The sequence below is a fragment of the Protomyctophum bolini genome (assembly GCF_963924005.1).
Source record: "Protomyctophum bolini genome assembly, chromosome: 8".
NCBI classification, from domain to species: domain Eukaryota; kingdom Metazoa; phylum Chordata; class Actinopteri; order Myctophiformes; family Myctophidae; genus Protomyctophum; species Protomyctophum bolini.
In genome coordinates, this window is record NC_137869.1 from 32,100,122 (window position 1) to 32,109,193 (window position 9,072).

At 40.3% G+C, this 9,072-nt stretch overlaps 2 protein-coding genes across 3 annotated transcripts in view; one reads left to right on the forward strand and one right to left on the reverse strand.

The window, feature by feature from the left end:
* Positions 1-447, reverse strand: part of dnai3 (dynein axonemal intermediate chain 3) — a 29,398-nt gene extending 28,951 nt beyond the window's left edge. For both annotated transcript variants that reach the window (XM_080769461.1, XM_080769460.1), the window contains exons 1-2: positions 329-447; positions 167-214 (exon numbers count right to left, since the gene is read on the reverse strand). In XM_080769461.1, the coding sequence (XP_080625587.1) occupies positions 167-214; positions 329-377 (97 nt within the window). In that variant the 5' untranslated portion in view covers positions 378-447. The remainder of the gene's footprint in view (positions 1-166; positions 215-328) is intronic.
* An 865-nt stretch (positions 448-1,312) lies between these two features.
* mcoln3b (mucolipin TRP cation channel 3b) lies at positions 1,313-8,603 on the forward strand. The gene is made up of 14 exons (XM_080769941.1): positions 1,313-1,384; positions 2,328-2,545; positions 3,450-3,626; positions 4,087-4,240; positions 4,748-4,826; positions 4,965-5,061; positions 5,384-5,483; positions 5,607-5,719; positions 5,856-6,005; positions 6,083-6,184; positions 6,607-6,729; positions 7,199-7,405; positions 7,497-7,633; positions 7,761-8,603. Exons 2-14 carry the CDS (start codon positions 2,330-2,332, stop codon positions 7,804-7,806), a joined length of 1,701 nt encoding a protein of 566 aa, XP_080626067.1. The 5' UTR covers positions 1,313-1,384; positions 2,328-2,329; the 3' UTR covers positions 7,807-8,603.
* Positions 8,604-9,072: the final 469 nt, after the last annotated feature.

Here is a 9,072-nt window from a genome sequence, read left to right on the forward strand (position 1 = left end):
TACAAGCACACACAACCTGCACTTGACCGTCATACAATTGTACTTAATTAAATGTAATGCTTAGATAATATAGATATAAATGAGCTACCACCAATAAACTAGGCGTACTGTTTTTCTGTTAATGTTACAGTAGAGAACATCAAGGCTTCTATTCCTTACAACTTACCAGACTCTGCAACACTCTCCATGTCAGAATACAAATCTTCCTTTTTGTCTAAGAGTGAAATGAAAGAAAGACACCTTTGTATTAGCAATATCGCTTTTAATTGGCAATTGTTAAACTTAAATAAATGTGTATAAATGTTAATGTTATAGTCATCTTGCTCACTTTTGCTTTTCCTTGCACTGACAGCACTCTTTCGTATCTTGGAGGGCATGTTTGTTCCTGTTACCTGTAGGAGGCTTGACTACTGTAAGGGGCAGTAATGACATGTTTATCTAGAATAGTCATTCTAATAATGAATGATCCTATCATATATATTTTTATACGCTCTTCTTATGAAAATGAATACGTTTTTACACCCAGCAGACTACCCCACTTTTGTTTAGTTTTGATACATCAATTCCAAATGCAAGAGCGACATCTTGTGGTATATAACTGAAACGTTCACTGGGGCGAATATAATGTCATGGTAAGTTTACACAAACAACAGTGGGCTACTTCTAATTAAGCTTATTGCCTTGTTTGTTTGTTTGTTTGTTTGTTTGTTTCTTTAATAACGCCCAAAGTACACGTTGCTAACAAACAACTGGCCTGTCCACATGTTGATGCAAACAATAATGTTAACAGAATAGTAACTATACAAACGCCAATTTCACGAGTGCAGAGTTGAGGGGTCTGAATATGAGTTATGAACAATTTAATCTAAACAGTAAACAGCACTGTTTACAGTTAATAAGACCTTATGTTCTTTCAGAAATACACCCACTCAACAGAGAACATATAGCGGCTATAGGCTACGCGCGTGGTGCACTAATAAGAATTATATGTTACCCTTCAGATCCTTGCAGTTGCAGTGCTGTCGTGCCGAGATCCTTGGAGTTGTTTAGTGTTGTTGCTATAGTTACATCGGTAAATTATACTGACAGCTTCAACAGCCAATCACGTCCACCATTTTAAGGCACACCTCGATCTACTTCATTTTTCATGACCCTTTCACTTGCCTGTCTGTGTCTGGTGAGCTTTTGTGGGAAGAGACTATACAGCTTTCAGAACAGGTGCAGCACAGTTGAATATATGGATCAATACCAACCGATCAGCAAGTGAAACCCATAATTGAAGTCAGAGAGGACTGGACAGAACAGAAGGAAGGCAGGATCCACCGCAGGTGCACAGGTGCAGGCGATCAATCAAATTGACTAACCTGCTACGTCACGTTATAAGGTAAGTGATGTTACCCACACCACTGTTAGTTATCCACTGGGCTGCATGGTGCTGTCAGATAGTGTAGAATAATAGATGACTAGGATTAGACGCAATGGTAGATGATCATCATGATAAATTATCTAACCGCGAGATGCTGTTTATTATTCAGCACGGCTCACACGGAAGCTCAGGTAAGATAGTGTCCGAATCAATGATTGAAGCCCTGAAACTTTAGACAAACACTAGTGGAGGTAAAGTTAATTATAGCCTACATCTTTACATTTGCAAAAGCAAAACAACAAACAGGCCACGTCCAACACCAGCTTTTCAGGCCAAGGAAGGACCTCTAGTTAAAATGCACGTAGGCTACAGCTTATAACTATGAGGAAGCCTCCCATATGCAACTTAGAGGCTTTCTTTCAAAGCTATCATCATATTTAACTGATCACTGTCTCACCAATGTCTGTTGAGACTGGGAGATATGAGACTACCTTGGAAGTATTCCACATGTTGTTTTTAGTGGATCCAAGTGAACCTGCAGGTGTATTTGCTTGTTTAAACACATTATCTTGGCTAATATGTTGGATTCATGTTTGTGTATTTTCAGAAATTTACATTAAAGAACTGAACACTTCAATTTAAGCAACAGCCATACCTGATACAGCTGGCTGCCCTCTGGCATTTTAATGGCAATCTAAGTCAACAAAAAGCTCAGTTTCTGTACAGTTATGTATGTAGCCTATATAGCCCTACAAGCAGAACCCACATTTTGGGGGGTATTTACTTGTTTTTGATCCCACCACAGATATTTTGATAGCATCTTTTACTAAACTAAATGTAAACGCGTAACATTATAGCCTAGATGTTTAAGCTACGTAGTCCCTCATGACATCATGTCTCCCACATTTGCCTATTTCCTCAAATTGTGTTCGCATGTGTTCCATGCGTCATGTCATTTCAGACATGGAGGAGTCCACTCAGTCCAGTGACCTGTATTCATCAGTGTGTGGGACAAATGGCCTCCCCTCCTGGGAGAACCTGGACCGTGAGAACGTAGAGAACCTCAGGAGGAAGATCAAATACTACTTCATGAACCCCTGCGAGAAGTACCAGGCTCGTGGCCGTAAACCGTGGAAACTCATCCTGCAGGTCATCAAAATCGCCATAATCACAATTCAGGTAGTGCATTCTAATGTGGTTTGAGCAAATGGGTCTGTGACTGCTGTTTAGAACAGTGGTCCAGGGACCCTCAGGGGGTTACCAAATGGGTCTGTGACTGCTGTTTAGAACAGTGGTCCAGGGACCCTCAGGGGGTTACCAAATGGGTCTGTGACTGCTGTTTAGAACAGTGGTCCCCCTTTTTTTTCTTTTCTTTTTTAAACTCTTTATTTTGAAATTTTTGAATATGCAAGACAGACACCAAAGACAAACAAGACATACAATAGGACAGAAACATCAACAGTAAAAGAAAACAAAAGACAAAAAACAAAGCAAAACAAGAGGTCATGGGATGTACAGCAGCAATACATATTACAGATTTTTGGGTTCCTTACATTAAATGACAACCGGAAAGACACCACCCATATTCACTCCACATCCACCCCCCCAGCTAAGTACTCTGTCCATTTCTCCCATCTTCTTTCCCCCAGCTCTTTTTGCAGTCTTAAAGAATAGGTCATCTGTTCTAGGTGATGAAGTTGTTTCACAATGTTGAAAAATAGGTCGGCAGTAGGACAGTTCTTTTGTAACCAATTTCTTGTAATAGCCTTTTTGCTTGCTACAAGTAGGATCTTAAGTAAGTAGGAGTCATCTCAATTTAGCCCGTCTGGGAGTTAGGTACAAAGATGTGAATGAATCATCTATTCTAAAACTCATAATGTTTGAGATAAGTGTTGTCACTCCCCCCCCCTTTTTTTAACCTAATTATTATAAAATATATCTGCTAAAACCGATATATTACGGATATTGCATTTTAAGGCCGATAACGGCAGATACCGATTTGATGACCGATTCATTGCCCATCCCTATTTAGAAGCATAAGTTGAAGTTGTACGTGTTACTGACTCAATTGTTCTCATGCCAGTTGGTGTCTTTTGGACTGAGCAACCAGATGGTTGTCACCTTCAAGGAAGAAAATCTGATGACATTCAAAAACCTCTTCCTGAAAGATTATGTCGATGTAGGTATGGCCTACATCGACACATATGCTCTCTACAAACAGACAGATGTCTATGACCATATCTACTTCATTATTGAACAGGTACTTGGAGGCAATATTGTTTGGTTTCTTGTTATTGGAACTACAAAATGATGTCATGCTTGTTACTTTTTATAATATTTTTACACCCCTTGGAAGTCAAAGTCTGCAAGTAGTTCCTTATTCCTGAATCTTTATGTTTTGGTCGCGTGACAATACGAACCTTTTGTTTTCTATTGTCGTCAATTATTGATGGAATCTTATTACTTTTACCTATAAAGTTCTAGGACTTTGACCTGGTCAGTGGTCACTACTCACTATAGGCCTACGCTTAAATTACGGTTGAAGTGAATTATGCTCAGGTCTTTATCTCGGGTTAAGTTTGAAAGTGTACATGTTTTTTAAACAAATTGATCATAACACTGCATATTTTATGGTGTACAGTGGCCATCGTGTGTTTACGCAAGTTTGATGACAGTACTGTACATGCCATCTGAGGGGTTTCTATCATTGAAATTTGTAGTATGGACGGCTTCGCAACATCTCTGTAGGAAATCATGAGTATGAGATGAACGGTGGAATGTACACCCCCATGTCTCTGTGTCAAGCATACTACAGCAATGGTACCATCTATCCTGGAAATGAGACCTTTGAAGTAGATGCCACGGTGGAAACTGGTAGGATATGGATATTTATTAGTAGAGGTGCTCCGATCCATCGGCCGCCAATCGGTGATCGGCCCATTTTCACTGCAAATGATTCAATTAACAATTAACCCAATCTGGAGAAACCAAGATCGGTATCGGTATAAAATAATCGGTGATCGGGATCGGTCCCGAGAGAGAGAGCGAGACAGAGAGAGAAAACCTTCCGGCACATTAGTCTACCCTAACCTCACAGGGAAGCCACAGGTGATTTCTAACCGGCAACGCATGTCGGGAGCCGCAGGTGAGTTTTAACCAGCCACGCATGTGTCTTACCGTCAACGCACGTCAGGAGCCACGGCACCGTAAACTGCCACAGTGCTGCGGCAGGTGCCGGGGAAGGTGGGGGTACCCAAAAAAACCTGATCGGAGCACCTCTATTTATAATTGATGAAATACTTATGTATGCCTAAAATTAAATAATGGGAAAAGTGAAAATTATTCCCATTCGAATGTAATAATAAACATCCGGCCTCCTAGACTGCCTGCAGATTTATCCAATGTCCCATCAGTCTGCCAGAGATGCACTACCGGTACCTTTCAAACTACCTTTTAAAAGGTTGGTAAACACTTCATTTTATATTATTTGTGTGTATGTGTGTGAGAGAAACTGGAACATCGTTATCAGTTATTGGTGTATTAAATCGAGTGACAATCCCTGTCTGTCCTAACTTGGCCTGCCTGATTTGACTTTCAGATTGCTGTCTGTGACAATCACATTTCTCCTCAAGGCTATAAACTTGCAGACAGTGAGACACAGAGAGCTGCCAGATTGCTATGACTTCAATGTGACGGTATGTCACTTGACCCTTCTTTGTGGCTCGAGTTCATTTGTTTCCATGTGACGCAGATTATTCTCTTGCTGCTTTACAACTAAGTAACAATAGTTTTGTGAGGTATTTACTATTTATACATGAGTATACAATGTGGTATGTACGTTTCATTGCATAATCCATTTAAGCTAACTGGAGGACAACTATTTGAGGGATCTTTCATGTGTAAGTGTGTGGAGCTACAAGGTTTGGCATGCGAATGTTGAGCAATGGGGTTTGCCTGTTTGAATGTAATCCTTTGTAAAATGATCTGCTTCCCTTTGAATACCACTTTGGGTAACAGATCTTTTTCGACAACCAAGCCCACAGTGGCAGAATAAAGGTTGACCTGGACAATGATGTGGCGATCAATGAATGTAGAGACTGGAAAGTAACCGGGGTATGTAAGTATACACTAGTGTAAGAAGGCATCTGCGGTCTGGCAGCATTTCCGTGTTTATGTAAGGTTGCAGTCATACTGTACATATTATAAAGGACAAAAGTAATCAACATGTCTGTGTTCTCAGATGCTAGAAGCATATACATAACAGTCCTGTTTGACTGCTTCATCATCATAATGTGCATCATATCGCTAACCCTCTGCACTCGATCTGTGCTCAATGGGCTACAGCTGCAGTTTGTAAGTCAACTAAACACGCATGAACATAAGATGGTAGTCACTCCATGTTGTGATTTTTACCACCCCTCACAATGTTCTCTACCTTATAGAAAACTACTTGTTGCATTGTATTTTTTCCCCTCTCTATTCTTCATAGGAGTACACAATGTACTACAGGAACCACAATGGTAAAGATGTCTCCTGGTCAGACAGATTGGAGTTTCTAAATGGCTGGTATTTAATGATCATCTTCAGTGACTCACTGACCATCATTGGCTCAGTTCTCAAAATTGAGATTCAGACCAAGGTGATTCAATGTTATATTATTATTATTATTAGAGCTATTTAAAAATGGATGTAGTAACAGCCAGTCATTTCTTTCAGGCACTAACGAGCTATGACGTGTGCAGCATCTTTCTTGGCACAGGCACCATGTTCGTCTGGATCGGCGTCATCCGCTATATGGGCTACTTTAAAAAGTACAATGTAAGACTGGGTCTTTTTTTAATGTTTGAGACATTTTTGATACGTTTGCTCCTTTGATATGATTTATTTTTGAGTGTCAAACCCAAAGTAATAGCAGCAATCAAATCAATAACCGTATGATGCCATTGCCATAATGATTAGACTAAGGACGTTCACACACTAAGCAGAATACATAAAGACAAGACTTGTGGTGGGTGTGTTCACTGTTCAGCATACCTTTTATAATAAAGCTACTTTGATATAAACAATGCATGTGTTTTGTTCTCAGGAGTTAGTTTTAGCTTTTCATGATTGTTCATTCTCATATAGGCCTACCGATATTATTACTTTTTACATGCAGTATACTAGACACTACAGCTCTGTACTGTATGGGGATCTAGTTATCTATAGTGTGTTGTTTCTGTTCTGTGAATATCTCCCAGACTCTCATCCTGACACTAAGGGCTGCTTTCCCAAATGTAATACGTTTTATCTGCTGTGCTGGGATAATCTACCTGAGCTACTGTTTCTGTGGATGGATTGTCCTTGGCCCATATCATGAGAAGGCAAGTAGTGTTCACATTATATCTATGCTATTTTGGGCTTATGTTTGCCTATTATTAAATGCCTAGATTCTAGACTGGGGACGCTAGGGTTCAAGTAGTTAAGCATTCCTATTCCATTGTCACACATGCCACATCCAACCCGGTTTATGCATTTATTCCCAGCTCCATCTGTAGGTTCTGGTTTCACCTGGTGGATTTAGTTTTCCCTGGGTGGGTTTTGTGTTCCAACTTCTTCTGCTCTGAAATGAGTCTTTCCCAAGATTCAAACTCAATCTACTAGGCCAAGAAGAGAGATCTCCCCCCCCCCCCCCTCTCCCCGGTCAGGGTATATTAGGCTTTTGGGCTTCAGGCTGAGTTACTCTGACAGGACCACAATAGAATAGAAGTCCAACAGAGCTGATGCAGTACTCTGAAAATGAAGCGATGATTGATGACCCTGCTGACATTATTTCTCTTTTGTTTGTCCTAGTTCCGGACCTTGAACACCGTGTCAGAGTGTCTGTTCTCACTGATCAATGGTGACGACATGTTCCCCACCTTTAAGAACATGCAACATAAAAGCAGGCTGATCTGGATTTTCAGCAGGGTGTACCTCTATACCTTTGTGTCTCTCTTCATCTACATGATCCTGAGCCTGTTCATCACTCTCATAACCAACACCTATGACACCATCAAGGTAAAACATAATGAATTCTAGACGACCATTTAAGCCTCATTTCCTCACGTTCCAAGTTTGTATGACAAGTTTTTTTTATTCATATCTTTAGCAACAACAGGAGAGTGGAGAACCAACATCTGAGGTACAATGGTTCTTGTCGGAGTGTAAAGATCAACCAAAATCGGGGGTATACAGACTAAAGGACAAAACTAAGAGTGGCTGCTTCTTTAACTGCTGCATGCCTAGGTATGGATAAAGGTCACGTGTTACTTGGTCCAAAGATTGCTTTCAAGGGGTTGGAAATGTAGTCTAGCTTTTTTCTTTTTTTCAATTTGTGAAAGTGTTAAACTTTTTTTTCTTCCTTTCCTTTCAGATGCAAGGAACATAAAGAGAGGCTGACCTCTGAATCTGAGGCATGACATCAATTTTTCAATGTACTGGGACAGCAGTTTGTGGACAAGGCGGGCGTGACAGTGACTTTTCTGATACATATATTCCTCACAAGCATCAGTATAGTCTCCATGATGCTCCTCAAACACCACCTCTAGATACATGTGTTGTGCAGAAAGATATACACTGCATGGTTTTGTCTTCTCTTAAGCTTCCATTCATTCAGCATGTCCAAGGTTGTGATGTAGTTCTGAAGATCGCGAGTTCATACATTTGTCTTTTATCAGCCGTCTCCCTTGTGACTCTCCAATCCACGTTGCTTTGGCTTCAGTGGCATTTCAAATCATCCCGTTCAACTCCAGCAAGTTCCGTTTGTAATTCATGGATAGTCCAGGCTTTTAACAAGCATCTCATCTGCTTGAACTTTTCCTTTCAACTTCTGCTGCTCCAGATAGGCTCGGTGAAGATTTGAGTACAAGGCTTATTTCATTTCATGTGCCTGAACCTTGGCTCTCCTCCTGAAGAATATCTGTTTTACATGTTCTAATCTATACTGTATACTCATCTGCACGCACTTTAAAGAAAGGCCTGTGTTCACTGACTATTGACTAAGCATCATAACACCTGTTTGAATGTGAATACCGAAAGCCTATTGAAGCATATTAAGTATTCTTTGAATTGTTTCAGATTTTAAGCTCCAATCAAACTGTAATTAAAAGAGTGCAATAAATGGCACATGTCACTAATTTATTGTACTTGTATTGCACTACTCTTGGATTTTTATATTCTAAATCTGGGCCATTGGTTTGGGTCTACATGAGGATGCCATTCTGTACAACTAGGCTTTATTGGTTAAATATGTGACCAGATTTGACTAAGGGCCTGCCATCGTGCAGCCTCCAGCTTTTCACCAGAGGAGAAACTAGATTTATTTTTTAATCCAAAATGAGTTAACACAGGCAGACTCTTCACATACTAGAGCATGTCTGAAATAAATGCTTAAACATGTAGCTAGGTGTAATGTTATTCCACAGAAGTGAACCTTTCAAGCCCGTTTTCTCTAAGACATTACTCTATACGTCATATCTCAAACTGGTGGGTCAAACTGAACAACCAATGTCAATTTGAAGCCATGATTCCATGCATAATCTAATGGCAGTCAAATCTGGTCACAGTACATCTATAATCTAGCTGGGAGTAGTTAGGCTGGCAAAGAATCACATGACACTTTGCTACAGTCGGCAAGATGGCTTGCTACCCAGCCACTAAGACTGCAGTGTTGCCTTTCGAACAGG